Below are 18941 nucleotides of genomic sequence, written 5' to 3'. Positions count from 1 at the left end.
GTAAAACTAAGAGTTGTTTTTTTTTGCCACTGGTACATTAATGCCCGATTAAACACCTTTCAATGAAGGCACAGAATTCATTAACGAGCCCCGCCAAGGGAGCACGAATAATGCTGCGTTTTATTGGAAAGAGGAACTCGGAAAACCCAACTCCCTACTTAAAAAAAAAAAAAAAAAAAAGTGCAAAGGACCGAATTCCAAGTCGGAATTTCCGGGCGGATCCATCGGCACCGAGTTGACCGAGACAACCGGACCGGCGTCACGTCACGGCCACGGGGCCTCACGCCGTCGACGGCGTTCCGAGCGGAGAGGCAGCCCCGGGGGGACACGCGCTCCGCCCGGACTCGTCGCTCTCCGCGAGGGGGCGGCGCGCAGCGTAAAAGGCGGCGCCGTCGCCGGGGACGCGTTCGCTCGCGCACCTCTGGCCGCGGCGCGCCGGAACCGGAAGAGGGCGGAGCCACAGCGCGGGGGGGGACGCTCGCCGTGCGTTAGTTCAACATGGCGGCGGGACCGATATCCGAGCGGAACCAAGGTGAGATCAGCGTCTAACTCCGGCGTTAGTCCGCGTCGCGGTCCGAGCGGCGCGGCGGCACCTCGGCGCTCCGCCCGCCCGGAGGCGGCCGCGTCCCCGGGTGGCTTCGTTGTCTCTTTGGTGAGACGAGTTGGCAGCGGGCGAGCGGGGACGCGTGGGGCTCGCCCCGTTTCGACGGTCCTCCATTCATTGTATCCGTGCCGCTACTCAACTCCATGTCGTGTATAAACACACACACACGCACGCATTTGTTTTTCTCTTTCGGGGGCGCACGGCGCTCGCCCAAGGGCTTGCGGCAGATTTGCACAGGCACCGTAGAGAGCGTCACTCAAACTAAACAGTGCTCCGCCGTGCAGGGTTGGCTAGCTAACTTTAGCTAGGCGGCTGAGCGGGGAGCTGGGAGGAACAACTCGAGATTTTATTCATTTTTCTATCTTCATATGGTCCGAGTTGTTGACACAGACGTGTGTGTGTGTTTTTGTTTGTTTGTTTTATTGTATATTGTAAAACACATTTTCAGCATCAGTTTATTCGGCCAGGCACATTTACATATACGCGGAATTTGTCGCGGTGAGGACATTGCTGCGCAGGCAATTGGCTTAAAAAAAAAAAAAAAAACCCCAAAAAGCTCAACAGTGTGAAAAAAACAAACCGAATCTTTACTTCCCGCACCACAGTTCACCTGCGGGGATGAATACAGCGTCTGTCTAAAGGCGCTTCCATCTGTCAGTAACGTTCAAAGTTAAGGGTTAAAATTGTGTTATGGCCCAATAGGTGGCATTATACCACCAGTTCAGTTTAGTAAATGTGAGCCTTTAATAACTCATTTCATTCGTAGCTCCAGTTTTTTTTTTCTGCAAGTTGCGACCCGAAATGCTGTCGAGTACACATTCTTTTGACCTACACGTTCAGTACATTTATTATTATTGTTTTTTTTTACATTGACTTACAGATGCCACTGTATATGTGGGTGGCTTGGATGAAAAAGTTTCAGAACCCCTCTTATGGGAGCTTTTCCTGCAGGCCGGGCCTGTGGTCAACACACACATGCCTAAAGACAGAGTCACCGGCCAACATCAGGGTGAGTAGCAGCATCGATACCTTTAATTGGTTCAAATGATTAAAAGTCTTGAGAATAATATTTGAAACTGTCAAGTTTAAACGTTTACCCTTTCGCAGGCTATGGCTTTGTGGAGTTCCTTAGCGAAGAGGACGCCGATTACGCCATTAAAATTATGAATATGATCAAACTCTATGGCAAACCCATCCGAGTAAACAAGGCCTCTGCCCACAACAAAAACCTGGATGTTGGTGCCAACATCTTCATTGGTAACCTGGACCCAGAGATCGATGAAAAGCTTCTGTACGACACATTCAGTGCCTTTGGTGTGATCCTCCAGACGCCCAAGATCATGCGTGACCCAGATACCGGAAACTCCAAGGGATATGCCTTCATCAATTTCGCCAGCTTTGATGCATCTGATGCAGCCATTGAAGCGATGAACGGCCAGTACCTCTGCAACAGGCCCATCACTGTGTCATATGCGTTCAAGAAAGATTCCAAAGGGGAGCGACACGGCTCGGCTGCTGAGCGCCTCCTGGCAGCCCAGAACCCTCTCTCCCAGGCGGACCGGCCTCACCAGCTGTTTGCAGACGCACCCCCGCCCCCCTCTGCGCCAACACCAGTCCTCACTTCAATGGGGGCCGGGATGCCAATGCCAGGTAGGAAGGAGGGACACGGTCTGAAAGCTTTGTCTTGGCCATAGTGGGGTGAATTTAGGGGTTTACTTAGATGACATCCTAAAAGTCACCAACTCCACTGCTGCGGGTTCATCTGAACTGCAGCGCCACAATGGCAGGGGAGCCTCTTGCATATCTGCTTTATCTTTAATTTTTTTTTGAGGTGACTTATCTATTTCCTTAGAAGTTACTTTCGGTTAAGACGGGTTGTTCAATGGTACAACATTATTGTACTATCATGCTTGTAGTCGGGTTGGGACTGGAACTAACCTTAGTGCCTTGAACTGAGATATCTTCCACTGTCATAATAAGTTAAAGACATTTAAATTGCCAGCAAAGATTTCACGTTACGGCTCCTTTGTCCGTTGTGCCGTCTGGCAGAGATTAAACTGGAAGCATCATCTTAGAAGTTCACCTTTCTTCTCCATTTATCCCTTTTGTAAATCTGGCATGATTGCCATGTGCAGCGATGAAGGCAAACGTGATTACCCATTTGCAATCCCATTGCTGGAAAGAAAGGCAGGATGGATGATTAGCGAGCTCAATGAGATTAGTTTGATTAAATGAAAATGTATCACGGTCACCTGCCCTGATACATTACCTTTGACAACCACATTTTAATGCATCTTTGTTTAGGATGCAATTTATAACCAACACTCAGGTTATGTTTGCAGATGAGAATTGAGAACCTTTGATGAATTAACATTTTCTATCAGCCATGGCCAAAAGCAGATTTTAACGTAGAAGTGAAATGTTTTGTTCTTTTCAGGCATGCCTCCTCCCGGTGCGTTTCCTCCCGTACCCCCTCCAGGTTCCATGCCCCCCGGGATGCCCCCTGGCATGCAAATGCCCCCATCTGGTGGAACGCCAGGGCCCCAGGGTGGCGGCGCGGGACCTCCACCCGGGCCACCGCCCTTCCCACCCGCTGGAATGCACCCAGGTAAGAACTCTATAGATTCCTAGGAGCTAGGGATGCAACGGTACAGTGGGATCACGGCTCTGATAGTGGACAATTCAGATATTAATTTATATTAACTGGCGATTTGGCGTATCACTGTCTTCAACCCAGAAAGCAGTAGACCTGTTGAGCATCTCGTTTTAACTCAGACTAATCCCAGCAAAAGCATGAGCCGATTCACAGAAACATTGGATTCTAGCTCAAGCATACATGTAAACCTTATTATTTTTCTCCTACAGGAATGGGGCAGATGCCCATGCCGCCTCACGGCCCTCCTGGGATGGTGCCACCACCGCCTGGATCAAACCAGCATCGGGCCCCGCTTCCCCCTGGCATCCCCCCACACATGGGCATGCCCCCCAGAGGGCCATATGGACCTCCGATGGGTACGTTTTCCACCATCTCATAGATTTTCATTGATGATATAAAAATGTCCAAGCCTCCATAAAATGCTACAATTCAATCAGGGCAAACAGTCCTAATTGGTTCCATTGATTTCAAGCGTATTCAAATGCTTTATTCACGACACCCAAATCGAGTAGTCCACAGCCGTTTGATTATTCTATAAATGCAGGCATCCCTGCTTAATCTTTACACTTCTGTCCACTTATTCCTTCATTTTCTAGGCCATCCGATGCATCCAGGTATGAGAGGACCTCCACCTCCCATGCCTCCACCAGGCTATGGCGGTGGCCCTCCTCCTCGCCCTCCTCCCTTTGGCTTCCAGAGAGGGCCCCCCATGCCCCCAAGGCCCCCTGGTGCCCCACTCCGGGTCCCCATGAGGGGGCCTATGCCCTCGTAGTTTACTAGAGGTGGCCGTAGCGATCTCTGATTTAGCGTTATTTTTTTTAATCATCTTTGGAACAATTCTAGTTTCTAATTGTGAAATTATTTAACCAACCATTTGTATTTTTTGTTGTCACTGTACAGATGCTGGACCTTAGCAATAAAGGTTTTAATACAAGTTTTGAGTGGAATCTTCAGGTCTGTATTGGGGAAATAAGAGCTTGCACATGTCCTCCAACACAAAATTTAGTTTAGAGCTTGCACCTGTGACCAGATCAAGAGCCACCACGCTTTAAAAGTTTACTCTTGTGTAGTTGCATGCGGGTGTGGGGGACTATCTCACGTTCTTCATTGAAACTCGGGTCTAAAATGGAACCGACACGCCTGCTTTTAGCAGAGACACTGAGGTGTGACTTACGTTTCGTCCCCAAAAGGGACACTCTTTGGGGAAATTCACTTTCATACCCAGGTTCAAGTGCGGATGGCAACACAAATGTGTGTCCAGTACCAAGATGGTGATGGGCTGCATGCTGTTCGCTCAATGCAAGGCCGATGTGAAAATTGGAGAACTATGCCTTCTACAATTTTAGAAGTGGAGTTATTTATGGTATACATCTTGCAAAATAAAACCACAAACATGAGCTCTCATGGGTGTGGGGTTGACAGGTACGAATTTCAACGTCTTGCGTCAGACCATTACCAACTCGGCTGAGCCCTCAATTGCATGTTTTTATTTTTATTTTTTACGCCACGCAACGTGTATTCCTATGCTGCGACTTTCACATTTCAGTGTTTGGCTAATCGAGGAGAGGGGGGGGAGACCAGTTAAACAGAATTTCATGCCAATTGGGATTCAGGCACCAAAGACCTTGACAATATTGTACATTTTAAGATCTATTACATTTATTTTTGTAATAGATAAGAAACGGTTAAGAGCAAAAACTTTATCATTGTATCAACATTTGTGTCTCTACAGGGTGTTTTTTTTTTTTTTTTAACGCTGATTGAACCATGGTTTGGGATGGGGGATGGGATGGTGGGGCTGTGACAAGTGGTTGGTATAGCAACAAGAGCAAGGTGTGCGCTCGTGTTTTATGCACACCACGTATGGATGTTCATGCGTGGGGGGGGGGGCATTGGGCAATTTTCGTGCATCGTGTAACTAGACGCGCCAGAGGGAAAGAAAACCGCGTGCGTGACCATCGGGTGGAGGAACATTTGGAACGCACACGGTCGGACGCGAGCCGCGCGTGTCCGAGCCTCATTTGACCGTCTGATTGCGGCGTTTGTCGCCCCTGCTTCGGACAAGTATTTCGCGGAAGGGGCGCGCACCCCGCCGGCGGCCGACGCGTGCGTGTTGGTGCGGTCGCGTGGGGGAGGGGGACCCTTGCGCGCGCGCGCGCGCGCGCCGCTCGCGTCACGCCGCGTCTCTCGGGTCGCGCGGCGGAATCCACGGCGTCACTCGGTCCGCGGCAGCAGCACGAAACCTGCGCGATCCGTGGGCAGGGGAGGAATTAAAACAGAACAAAAAAAAAAAGGACCCGAGGAAGGGGGACCGGTGGTCAGCGGAGCGAGGTGAGAATGCGTCGTTGAGATGATTATTGGTTATTGGCGTCAATGCGCTCCCGGAGGCACGTGCATTAAGCCGTTAACGGGCGATGGGCGTGTTCTGCATCCATTCATCTGGGTCTGTACGTCAGGTGGGCCCCGCAACCCACACCAAGTCGTGACAGAATCCCGGCAGCGCCTCGGTTCCATGTCTTGGTGCAAGCTCTTAAAGATGGGGGTGATTTTATTTTATTTTTTTTTGGAGGGGGGGGTGTGTTTATTTTGATGCCCTTTCATGCAAGATGCACCGTTCCCCAATATGTGAAGGCCTGTATGCTCATCGGCATCCTTAAAATAATTGTATTAATTAAAGAGGAAGCGTTAATCACCCTCAGGCCTCCAAGCTCTAGGTTTATTTGTGCAAGGCTGATTAGTACAATAGATGAATGTGTGTTTTATATGTTTTGCTATTTGCTCCCCGAGCAACCTGTCGCTGTGTCATTCATCTCCATGTGTCACCAGATCTTCAAATGGGTGATGATGGAGATGGAAGCCTCGGATTTAAATGAGTAAATCACATTGTCTGCCCAGTGGCGTCTTTTCCACGCGTCTACGCGTATCGATAGTGTTTCCTTCCAATAAAACAGCGACAAGGAGTCAGAAAAAGGGGGGTTGCCCCCAACGAGCAGAGCAGTGCACCCACCCCCCAATGCTGGCTCCTCTCTGGATCACGCCATGGTCTGAGATCAGTCCGGCAGTGCTTTTGGACAATTTGATTCCAGTGACAATATTAAGGGGGAAAAAAGCTTTGCTTTGGTAAAGAAAAAATAAACAAAATGCCTTGCCTTTTTATGATTTAAAGGCTTTTTTTTTTTTAAATCCGTAGGAGAAAGATTTTAAAGCTGAGACGTTTATACTGTTATATGACAATATACCTATTTAGGCTTTTTTTCCCTGATAATATTTATAACAAATAACAACTGTTCAAATCACATTCTGGTCTGATTTAATCCTGCCTTTGGTTTCTTGTGTTTTGCGAAACCGCAAATGCCTGTTGTATGGATATGTCTTTAATGGCTTAAGTCTGCAGACTTTCCAGTTTGACATTATTCAATTAGCATCCTGCTTATCCTTGAACACACTGGCGCTGCTGTCTCTGGTGGAGTTCCTCTGATCTCTGACTGAAAACATACAACTTATACTGACTAAAAACAACAAAGCCCTCAATGATAAGGTTTTTAGAATTCATCCTTTACGTACCCTTTTAAAATGATTACAAATAATCGCTTTTTGGCTCTTGCTTCAATGTCTATATTTTCCATCCAAAATAAAAAAAGACATTTTATACAGAGCCAAGTGGGTATACATTGTCTCCTGTACGATGCTTGTGATTGGATGAACCCTGTTCGGTATTAATTGTTTCACAAACAATTAAATTTGAAGTGGATGATTTGATTTGATCCTACCTCTTACTGGAAACATGGACAATAACTCTATGGGGCCACTCGGGTTCCCACCTAATTTGCGGAAACAGCATTAGAGACCCTATCCAGCCTGGTCGGTAGCCTATTTTGGGCTTTTTACTATCAGATTGCCTTTGTGTGAATAAAGATCATGGACATGTAATTCTGTACGGAGGTGCAATGAGATTGTAAGGCTTCTGGTTTCATTCCATAACAAATGTGTGCGTGTGTGTGTGTACGTACACTAACTGAGCACTTTATTAGAAACACCTGCACACCTACTTATTCATGCAATTATTGAATCAGCCAATCATAATCATGATAATGCACCATGTCACAAAGCAAAAGCCATCTCAAACTGGTTTCATGAACATTACTGAATTCAATGGGGAGGCAGTGTGATGCTCTGGGCGATGTTCTGCTGGAAAACCTTGGGTCCTGGCATTCATGTGGATGTTCTTTGACACGTACCAACTACCTAAACAAGGTTGCAGACCAAGTACACCCCTTCATGGCAACGGTATTCCCTGATGGCAGTGGCCTCTTTCAGCAGGATAATGCGCCCTGCCACACTGCAAACATTGTTCAGGAATGGTTTGAGGAACATGACAAAGTGTTCAAGGTGTTGACTTGGCCTCCAAATTCCTAAGATCTCAATCCCAACGAGCATCTGTGGGATGTGCTGGAACAACAAGACCGATGCATGGGGGCCCCACCTCGCGACCTCCAGGACTTAAAGGATGTGCTGCTAACATCTTGGTGCCAGATACCACAGGACACCTGCAGAGGTCTTGTGGAGTCCGTGCCTCGACGGCTCAGAGCTGTTTTGGAGGCAGGAGGGGGAGCTACACAATATTAGTGCTTGTTAGTGGTGGTTTTAATGGTGTGTGTGTGTCTGTATATTTGTATATTTGTATGTGTGTGTGTATATATATACTGTATATGAGACAGATACCCACACTACAACTACTACTACTACTCACGCTTACATAGAATTTAGACCGAGTGCGGAGGTGGGAAAAACTGGAGAACCGATCATGAGCTCAAACACACTCAAGCAGAATAAACAAACTCCTTGCAGATGGGACAGGAGATGAGATCCAGACACAGGTCTCTGGTGTTGTGATGCAACAACCTGACCACTGCTCCACTATGTCCCCCACATCCCTCTTTACAAAGGTCAATATGTGATCGAGTAGAGAGGTCACCTTGTTGACATGCGACAGGAGTAATTTCACAGCTGTGATTCTTGTGTAAAAGAATAACAATAAAATAAAATAAGGGGGTTTGTCTTGAAAATAAAGTAGAAAAAACAAACTCCCAAAAAAGGGTGTGAAAAAGGCCACCAACTGCCTTGACATCTATATTGTACTGTCATGGTTGTTGAGAGTCCCGTTTTTGGCTAATCACCTTTTCAATCCAACTCCTAGGATCAACAGGGGCTGTGTATTATTCAAGGGAAGGAAAATACACTTGAGGGCTAAATTCCCAACCAACCAACCTCTTCAAAATGGAGGACGGCTACCAAAACCGGACTGCCTTTATAAAAGGTGCCAAAGACATTGCTAAGGAGGTGAAGCGACAGGCCTCCAAGAAGGTCCGCCGCAACGTCGACCGGATAAACGACGAGTACAGCCGGCGCTCCTACAGCCGCTTCGAGGAGGACGAGGACGAGGACTTTCCGGCGCAGGGCGGCCAAGACACGGGCTACTACCGGGGCGACAGCCAGGCCGCCAACGACGACGAGGGTGGCCACAGCGACTCCACCGAGGGCCACGACGAGGACGACGAGATCTACGAGGGGGAGTACCAGGGCATCCCCAGGGCCGACTCCGCTAAGGGCAGCTTGGCCGGGGGCCCCGGCTCGGTGAAGGCCGGCGGGCAGCAGTTCGCAGACGTCGGGGTCTCCGAGGCCGAAAGGCGGAAGGACCAGGAGGAGCTGGCTCAGCAGTACGAGACCATTCTGCAGGAATGTGGCCATGGAAAGTTCCAGTGGACCCTCTACTTCGTGTTGGGTTTGGCGCTCATGGCCGACGGCGTGGAGATCTTCGTGGTGGGGTTCGTCCTTCCCAGCGCTGAGAAGGATATGTGTCTGTCCGAGCCAAACAAAAGCATGCTGGGTGAGTAATTCTATATTCTAACTATGATCATATCCTTACTTATCCCCCTACTTTGTGAAGATCATGTGTCATATCATATTGCTTCAGGAGGTAGAGCGGGTCATCTAGTAAGCAGAAGGTTGCCTGTTCAATCCCCGGCTCCTCCTGGTAGCTTGCTGATGTGTCCTTGAGCGAGACACTTAACCCCCTAACTGCTCCCCAGCCTCTATATGGCAGCCCACTGCTCCTAGATACATCAGATACTAGGATGGATAAAATGCAGAGAAATTGCAGATTTCCCTATTGTGGGACCGATAAGGGTATAAAATATTTGAATTTGTCATTTAATGAAGATAACACCTCAATTTACAATTAATGAATTACAGAAAATTGCAAGCTATTAATTGCGCAATCATTTCGTAGTAGAAGTAAAGCTCTAAAGTCTACAGTTAACTCAGCTTGAACTCAGGTAACATTGAGACCGATGTTGCTGTCAATGAATACTTTTCCCCTTCTCTGTGTGTCCGGGCAGGACTGATTGTGTACCTGGGGATGATGGTGGGAGCGTTCCTGTGGGGGGCGCTCGCAGACCGGATAGGTCGTCGCCAGTCTCTTCTCATCTCTCTCTCCATCAACAGCGTCTTCTCCTTCTTCTCCTCCTTCGTCCAGGGCTACAGCACGTTCCTCCTCTGCCGCCTCCTCTCGGGCGTGGGGTGCGGCTGATTAAGATAACTAGTACGAAAAATATGCACATAACACTGTCGGAGAAGAAAAAGTCAATTCCTCTGTGTGTCGGTGGTGGGTGCAGGATCGGAGGCTCCATTCCCATCGTCTTCTCCTACTACTCTGAGTTCCTGGCCCAGGAGAAGCGTGGGGAGCACCTCAGCTGGCTCTGCATGTTCTGGATGATCGGAGGAATATATGCCTCCGCCATGGCCTGGGCCATCATCCCTCACTACGGTGAGAAGCCAACTACACACAGGTGGGGGCCTTTTGCTGTCACTCTCACAAAGCTGTAAGGTGGGAGCTTCTCTGTTTCCTGCACCCAGGGTGGAGCTTCCAGATGGGGTCGGCGTACCAGTTCCACAGCTGGAGGGTGTTTGTGCTGGTGTGTGCGTTTCCCTCCGTCGCCGCGATCGCCGCCCTCAACGCCATGCCAGAAAGCCCTCGCTTCTACCTGGAGGTGAGCGGGTGGTGTTGTCCACACGTATGGTAATATGCTGATGATGACAGAGCTTGTCTGTTTGACATTAGGTCTATGTGAAAATATGGACTTCTTGCATTGTTTTTTTCTCCATGGCAACAGAATAGTCATGATATTTATGATAAAATGTGAAATGACCATGTGATGCAATCATATATATGTGAGAAAATAATATAAAAATATGTGATATGTAATATGAAAAAAAGAATATATATTTAGATATATAATAATTTAGTTTTCAAATTTTTTTGTATTTTCATTCCATTTTCATTTTCATTTTATAATGGTATTATATAGTATATAGTATTTCGACATACCTGTAAGAAAATTCTGAACAGTCTCTAAGCTTCTATTTAACATGACTGCACACAATTTCATCTTAACCAATAATGCACCCATTTTGTAAATGGGTAGTACATTTCCAATGTACAATTCCCAAAATAGTATTTAAAACTTTATTGTAATGATATTTATGAATACATTCAATTACATTGAAGTCATTAAAATGAATTTGTAATGTATCCTGAATCTTGAATCCTGAACTGTCCTATTGTCATTTAATTGTATTTATTTTATCAATTTATTTAATTGAACGCAATTTATTTATGTATGTATTTGTTTGTTTGTTTGTTTATGTATTTATTTATCTATCTATCTATTATAATCTTTTTTTTAAAGAATGGAAAGCACGATGAGGGCTGGATGATTCTGAAGCAGGTCCACGACACCAACATGAGGGCAAAGGGCTACCCCGAGCGCGTATTTTCAGTGAGTGCCACATCGTCCCAAATCACCAGACAATGAGTTTCTGAGGCTCTGCAGGAATAAAACGTCCCCACAGGATAACCAGAGAGAAATCAAAGCTTTTACATCACTATTATACTGCTTAAAGATATGTTTTATATATGTATATAAAAAAAAAATCCAGACTGTTGCATTTCCAGTATATTCTGCTGCAGAGTAGAAAATATCATTTTGAATTTTTTTTTTTATGAAACTTGCCCATTTCTGATCATCTCTGATCCTTCATAGCTTTTTATCGATTACTTGCAGTGTGTTTATAGCTGCCGGCATTATACTCTTAAATAATGCTGAGAAATGGTCTTCATTAATATTTCACTCCTAGTCCTTTCTATCAAGAGGATTAACTGTAGTTTCATTTTCTGCATCGTACGAGAGCTGTGGTAAAATGTACTTTTCAATGGTTAAAGAGACGGCAGTCACCATAATAACTGTCATTCGGTTCTATCCTTAGTTAAGGCATATTTTTTTATTTTGAAATACCAGGTGACCACCATCAAGACTGTGAAACAAATGGATGAGCTGGTCGACACCGGCACAGACACACCCGTCTGGCAGCGCTACAAACTGAAGATTATTAGCCTCACGCAGCAGGTGAGATAGAGAAAAAGTGAAAGAAAAAAGTCAAAATTAGGGGAAATATAAATATTTAAATAATATTTTATAATTTAAATGTTTTACTCCAATTAAATAACAATTACTCTAATTAAAAAATTACATTTAACAATGCCTTGTTCTGCGTGCTGAGATCAGAAACCATTGATGGACTGTTGGTACAGGTTGAATGAAACAAGACTTCAGAATAGTCCTAATAGTACGCAGGATGACCATATTCAATTTTGAATTGAACAAAAAATAAGCCCCTCTCAACATTACCAGCCCGACGAATAACACTTAATAATTTAGACATTCTTCAATGTCATAGTTGTGGAGGCCACACACACACACACACACACACACACACACACACACACACACACACACACACACACACACACACACACACACACACACACACACATGCACTATTAAAACCACCACTAATATTGTGGAGCTCCCCCTATATCTATACAGTGTTATATACAGTTTATATATATATATATATATACTGGCTGTGTGTATATATTTATATTTTAACTAATTTTAAAATAATTATTATGTATATAATTGAATATATATAATAATTCATAAAAATACTTTGGACCTTAGTTACAGCCACAGAGGAAGTGGACGTTGTGTGTTAATGAAAGAGCCTTTCAATGTTTGATCGTTCACCATTATCCTAATGTTGTTGTCTCCCCTGGAGCTCACTGATCATTGCATTACTCTGTACGCTGAAAGAATTAAACTACTAGCTCTGCACATCCACTTAAATGCTTTCTCTCTCCCCCCTTTATCGTCCTCTTGCTCCGTCACTCTTTCACCCATGAAATTGAAAACGAAATTCTTTGTTTCCCGCTTCAGTTAAAAGGGGCGACATTCATTGATAGACGACCAGTATTTACTTTACTCCCCCTTATTTTATCTCATTATGGCGGGGATGCCATCTACCCTCAACCTCCGTTACGTCCTGCTTGCGCTCCACCCACTCCTCCTGCATCTGGAAATGTATTATTTCCAATATATCCTCAAATCTGAACTGTTTTGTGGTCATTAAAGGATAGTTTTCCTGCGGACAGGATTAGACCGAGTCTCACACGCTCAAATCCTGTCCAGTTTTCCAGAAAGTGCTTTCTTCTTCTATTTATATTCAGCGAGGCAGCCCTGGAAAGTGTCTCCAAGTGACACCGCAGATTAGAATCATGGACGTCTTTGTCTCGTTTCATCCTCCGAAAGCCATGCGGCTCCCGGAGCACGAACATCTTGGTTTATTCAACGTGTGTTTAAAGAGACATGAGGACGTTTCATAGTTCGTTTTACTTCACTATGAATTTAAATCACAATATTTCTTCTCTTTGCTCGTCGACCGATCAGGTGCGGAGTAACTTCCTGGCTTGCTTCAGCCAAGAATACAAGCGAACCACCTTCATGCTGATGGCCGTTTGGTTCACCATGTCCTTCAGGTGAACTCAGCGCTGGTTCAACACGTTATGTTGTTATTCCAAATGAGTTTTTAACAATCCCATGTCCCGTTTTTTCCCATACATTTCCAGCTACTACGGCCTGACGGTGTGGTTCCCAGACATGATCAAGTACATCCAGAAGCAGGAATACGAGTCTCGCACCAAGGTTTTCAGCAAGGAGCGCATGGAGCACGTCACCTTCAACTTCACCCTGGAAAACCAGGTGCACCGCCAGGGACACTACTTCAACGACAAGTGAGAGAGACTGTCGCAGACTATTACTACTACCATCATTCTATTGTGTTTGTTTTATAGGTAAGGGATAATGTTCAGCCAGTCGATCATAATCAGAGTTGTTTTGCGATAATGGCCGCCTGGCTGCACACTATGCCGCTTATTACACAGCTACTTACTAAATAAAATAATAATAATAAATAGATTCATTTCACAAATAGTAGGACTAGTTTAAGAGTTTCCGATAACAAAAATAGATGTGAAACCAGAGAGCGACATGGTTGCACTTGACAACGGTCATTATTCAGAAACAACTGCCCGCTCATTGCAGCCGTTGACCAATCAGAATCGAGTATTCCACAGAGCTGTAATAATGTGTTTTATTCACCCCGTGTTTTCTATCTCAATTGCCCAAATAGTAATTTCAACCACGCGCCGACCGAATTAAACGTTTCTGAATTAAGCGTTTTATGTTTCCGTGCCCTCAAGATTCCTGAACCTCAAGATGAAGTCCATGGTGTTTGAGGACTCCATATTTGAGGAGTGCTACTTCGAGGACATAACCTCCACCAACACCTTCTTCAGAAACTGCACTTTCATTGCAAGTCTTTTCTACAACACAGGTACTGTTCTGTTGATCATAACCAGTGTGTTGCTGTGTCAAATTGCTCTTCAAAAAAAAACAAAACATGGAAATGAGCTCTTGTGTTGCAAGATCGAAATTGCAAGGCTGGGCCTAATTTATCAATAAAAAGTGTGCCGTGGCAGAAAAAAAAGTTGGGAAACACTGATACTGTGTATACTATAATTATTATCAGAGTTATACATTGATCTAAACATGTAATTTACATTGAATTGGAGGCTCTACTCTGGCAGTAAATGATCTTGAACGTCAATGGATTTGGGCTACAACACTGCCGTGGCTCTGCTGATTCTCAACCTTTTTCACTTCAACGACATGCACGAGGCCATGGACCCAAATTGATAAGACTGAGTGTGTGGGACCCCAATCGGAGAAAGTGATTTATTGCTAGATATGATTCAGTCCAAACATCCTTACCCAACTATACTGTACTAGGGAGATAACAGTGAAACTACGACTAAAACAGTCATTATTGTACATTCTCTACCGGTGCTAACGTCTTGTAAATGAAATAATGCTGAAGTTGAACTATTACTCATTTTGCTGGGGACCCCCTGGAACCTCCAGAAGGACGCACCCCTGTGGGGGAGTTCCCGCACCCCACGTTGAGAACCACTGCAACAGTGTAATAATCACATTATTCTCTTTCTTGTTAGACTTGTTCAAGTACAGGTTTGTGAATTGCAAGCTATTGAACACCTCCTTCATCCACAACAAAGAAGGCTGTATGCTGGACTTCAGCGACGACAACAATGCCTACATGATATATTTTGTCAGCTTCCTCGGCACGCTGGCCGTGTTGCCAGGCAACATTGTGTCCGCGCTACTCATGGACAAAATTGGCCGGTTAAGAATGTTGGGTAGGTGACTCTGGAAATGCAGCGTTTCACTGGTTGACATGGGAATGAAGATGTTTATGGCTTGGATCAAAATAATGTCTTTGTAAAATCGTTTTGCCCTCTTCCCTCTCCTCGCAGCGGGCTCCAGTGTCATATCCTGCATCAGCTGCTTCTTCCTGATGTTTGGCAGTAACGAGTCAGGGATGATCGCCCTCCTGTGTCTGTTCGGAGGCATCAGCATCGCCTCATGGAACGCCCTGGACGTGCTCACCGTGGAGCTCTACCCCTCAGACAAAAGGTTAGAGGATGTTTTTTTTATTATTATATGCTGTTAACACAGGGAAGGATCATGTTTTTTTTTTACCTCTATTGTCAAAGTAGAGGATTATAATGGTGTTATAATAATGTAATAATACAAATCCACCTTATTGAGAATAGCCATTTATTAACCTTGATTTTACCACCTAAAAATATGTTTTTCTGATAACTTAACTGGTGGAAATTCACCTCATTTGCATTTTATTCATTACAACATTTCTAATGTCGGCATAAAAGCTCCCTTATATTTGGAAGGAAAGCTACGATTGTGCAGTCTTCTTCAATCTTAAATGATTGCAGTCAGCTCAGATAATTGTGATAATTGCTTTGATAATTGCGGCTCAGATAATATACTATTCCTATATACTACATTCTATTAACCATGCCAAAATGCATCAACAATAACCAATAGGGTATAAGTGTAATTCTATCATCATTGTTTTGTTATACTGTAATTTGAATACTTAGATTCTATGAATACGGTTAAGTATTGCAACATGTGCCGTAGTACATAATACAAAAATCCAAACAGAGGAATAAAATAAACAAATAAGTAAATTAAGTACAAGAAAGAGGTTCATAAGTTCAATACCAATAATTAAAGGAAAAGGATGATTAGAAATCATTTACAGAGGAACGATTGTGATCCTTCAAGATCTATGTTGATAACAATTTAGAATGATATTTAGAGATTTTTTATCAAATGCATTTTTATTGTTAGATTTTTTAAAATTATTACTATTTGATTGCCTTCTATTAATGGGAAGCCCGTTTGGTGGCATGTTTTTTGTAAACGGTGCTATACAAATAAAGGTTATTATATTATTATATTATGGCAATTAGCTATAGTAATTACCTGATTACCATAACAATAATTAGACTTGGTTGGAGTCTTGTTAGAACCAGGATGTTTCAAACGTCTTGTCGTTCCAGTTTGATCAATATCGATCCACATTTGGAGCGGATATTTGTTAAAAACTCAAATTTCATGGAAAAACGTTGCACATTTGCCGGAGGTTGTAGAACGTTGGCGCGACCTGATTTGTTTCATGAGCGGTGCGCTTTGTGACATCATCATCCGAAGTTATATCAGTCCAAGCTTTGTCTCTCCGAAGTCATTCGCATCCAACCACTTGTGCCCCGTTGACTACATAGTGGTTGCTACGCAGAGACAGACAACCCGGTCTATGCTGCGTTTAATGGAAACTCAGAAAACGTAAACTCCGTGCAGAGTTTTACAAAACCCCCGAAAACTACAATCGGTCAGAGAAGCCGTTTTTCGGCACCGCAAGAGGTTCTGAGAACTCGATTTTCGATTTTTTGCTCCCACACCAGGCGAGGGACTTAACGACTTGGTAGACCTGCTTGTTTGGCATACTATTTACGGTTGTTCAGACGACAGACTGGAGGAGCCGATGTGGCGTTCAATGTAAACTCAGAAAATTGTAACTTGTGCTTTAGTACGTGCCTAACACGACTAAACTGGACCCTGTGTATTGCTACTGCACTGGTATATCTGTCTATCTATCTATCTATCTATCTATCTATCTGTCTGTCTGTCTGTCTGTCTGTCTGTCTGTCTGTCTGTCTGTCTATCTATCTATCTGTCTGTCTGTCTGTCTGTCTGTCTGTCTGTCTGTCTGTCTGTCTGTCTGTCTGTCTGTCTGTCTGTCTATCTATCTATCTATCTATCTATCTATCTATCTACCTACCTACCTACCTACCTACCTACCTACCTACCTACCTACCTACCTACCTACCTACCTACCTACCTACCTACCTACCTACCTGTCTGTCTGTCTGTCTGTCTGTCTGTCTGTCTGTCTGTCTGTCTGTCTGTCTGTCTGTCTATCTATCTGTCTGTCTGTCTGTCTGTCTGTCTGTCTGTCTGTCTGTCTGTCTATCTATCTATCTATCTATCTATCTATCTATCTATCTATCTATCTATCTATCTATCTATCTATCTATCTATCTATCTATCTATTATAGTAGTGATAGTAGTAGAAGCACCAGCAGTAGTATACATTAATTTGAACAAATACCACAAACCCGCTTAGATTTGTATTCATCTTTTGTACTCATTTTTGGGCATCATTTGCTGACACAGTACCTCATGTTGTGAATGCGAATTCTTAAATCCTATTTGTGTGCGTGTGTGTGTGTGTGTGCGCGTGCGGGCGCGTGCGTGCGTGTGTGCGTTCAGGACAACCGCGTTCGGATTCCTCAACGCCCTGTGCAAGCTGGCTGCCGTGCTGGGAATCAGCATCTTCCAGTCCTTCGTGGGCATCACCAAGGCCGTGCCCATCCTGTTTGCCGCCGGCGCTCTGGCCGCGGGGAGTTTCCTGGCCACCAAGCTGCCCGAGACCCGGGGCCAGGTGCTGCAGTAACACAGCCCGCCAGCAGGGGACAGCAGAGAGCAGCGCTCCGGCACACTCGAATACTAATACTGCCCACAGAACCCACTAAAGGCACTGCCATTCCATAATTTATTACAACGAGATATGGAACGGAATTAAGAAAAGTATGCAGAGGTAGGGACCGTAGGCAAAGTACAATAGTAAACACAGATCTGGTTGTTTGGATTAAATATATATATATATATAAATATGTATACAGTAGCCTATATATATCTGGATATATAGGAATATGAAGCTAATTATATGTGGATCTTTGCTTTGGCCTCTTTGATTTGCAATAGGAAAGGTAAAGGTAAAGATGAGATAAAGCAAAGCCATTTGTATTAGGAAATATTAAAATATACAGTATATACTGTATATGTGTGTGACATGGATATTCCAATGTCGCCGCCATGTGTTCCTTTCCCTCCTTCACTGGCCTCAACATTGGCCCTTGACAACTTCACTTTTAAGTAAGGTCTAATTTCTAAAATAAATGATCCATTTTTAAGACGCCCCTGACCAGAGCATCCGTTGGCCAATCTAAATTGAAAAATGCTCCTACTGCCCAATATTAACTCAAGTCAATGTGAAATGAAATGACGTGGACCAGACAACATTTTTTGAAATTCAAGTTTTTTTTTGTCACCTTATAAATACACTTGAGCAGTTGAATTTAAGTGTAGTATTTCCCAGAATTCTTAGATGTAACAAGTATTAATCGTTTTATATATGTGGGGAAAAAAGTTATTTATGTATTTATTATTTGTTTTTATTTTTTTGTTTTCCACCGTTGAACCACAGAGAAACATTGCGAGCTATGACAGATTCATATTTTTGTGTCTTGTCTGTACTGGTTATGTTTGAACCCAAACTTCTACCAAATGGATTTTGGTGAAAATGTGCCCATACATAGACATATTTGCCAACATATTGTGTGTGTGTGTGTGTGTGTGTGCGTGTGCGTGTGCGTGTGCGTGCGTGCGTGCGTGCGTGCGTGCGTGCGTGCGTGCATGCCTGCGCGTGTGTGTGTTAGATGAGGCAAGGGAATGTGTTGAGGTAACAATTCACCTTGTCATTCCAGTCAGTGGAGTCGTTGCTTTTTCATTCCTTTCTATTTCTGTTCAGCTTTTCAGCGGAATATGTTAAATGTCATTATAACATATTGAAACTCACTCAAACCAGATGCACCAGTTCCAAAATATACCCTTTCAGATGGAGGAACAATGGCTTTGTTTCTGAAACGGCTCCACTGTGTTCAACAGCATTCCAGTACAACAGTTCCATTTGAGTTCAGATGTTTTAAAATTTCTAGTC

General features: G+C 44.3%; 2 protein-coding genes across 2 annotated transcripts; both read left to right on the top strand.

The window, feature by feature from the left end:
* Positions 1-376: 376 nt before the first annotated feature.
* On the top strand, positions 377-4163 carry sf3b4 (splicing factor 3b, subunit 4). Its single transcript, XM_080001210.1, has 6 exons — positions 377-532; positions 1485-1613; positions 1712-2254; positions 3042-3212; positions 3470-3616; positions 3857-4163. Exons 1-6 carry the CDS (start codon positions 499-501, stop codon positions 4030-4032), a joined length of 1200 nt encoding a protein of 399 aa, XP_079857336.1. The 5' UTR covers positions 377-498; the 3' UTR covers positions 4033-4163.
* Positions 4164-8537: 4374 nt separating this feature from the next.
* On the top strand, positions 8538-17615 carry LOC307231717 (synaptic vesicle glycoprotein 2A-like; the record flags this gene model as incomplete). Its single annotated transcript, XM_080002505.1, has 12 exons — positions 8538-9147; positions 9659-9839; positions 9935-10086; positions 10176-10309; positions 11009-11098; positions 11618-11725; positions 13106-13194; positions 13285-13449; positions 13918-14051; positions 14728-14931; positions 15049-15208; positions 17432-17615. 12 exons carry the CDS (start codon positions 8538-8540, stop codon positions 17613-17615), a joined length of 2211 nt encoding a protein of 736 aa, XP_079858631.1.
* Between the last annotated feature and the right edge of the window lie 1326 nt (positions 17616-18941).

The sequence above is a fragment of the Zeus faber genome (genome assembly GCF_960531495.2).
Source record: "Zeus faber genome assembly, chromosome: 1".
NCBI classification, from domain to species: Eukaryota; Metazoa; Chordata; class Actinopteri; order Zeiformes; family Zeidae; genus Zeus; species Zeus faber.
The sequence above is the reverse complement of the archived record's forward strand: the minus strand, read 5'-3'. Positions and strand labels throughout refer to the sequence as shown.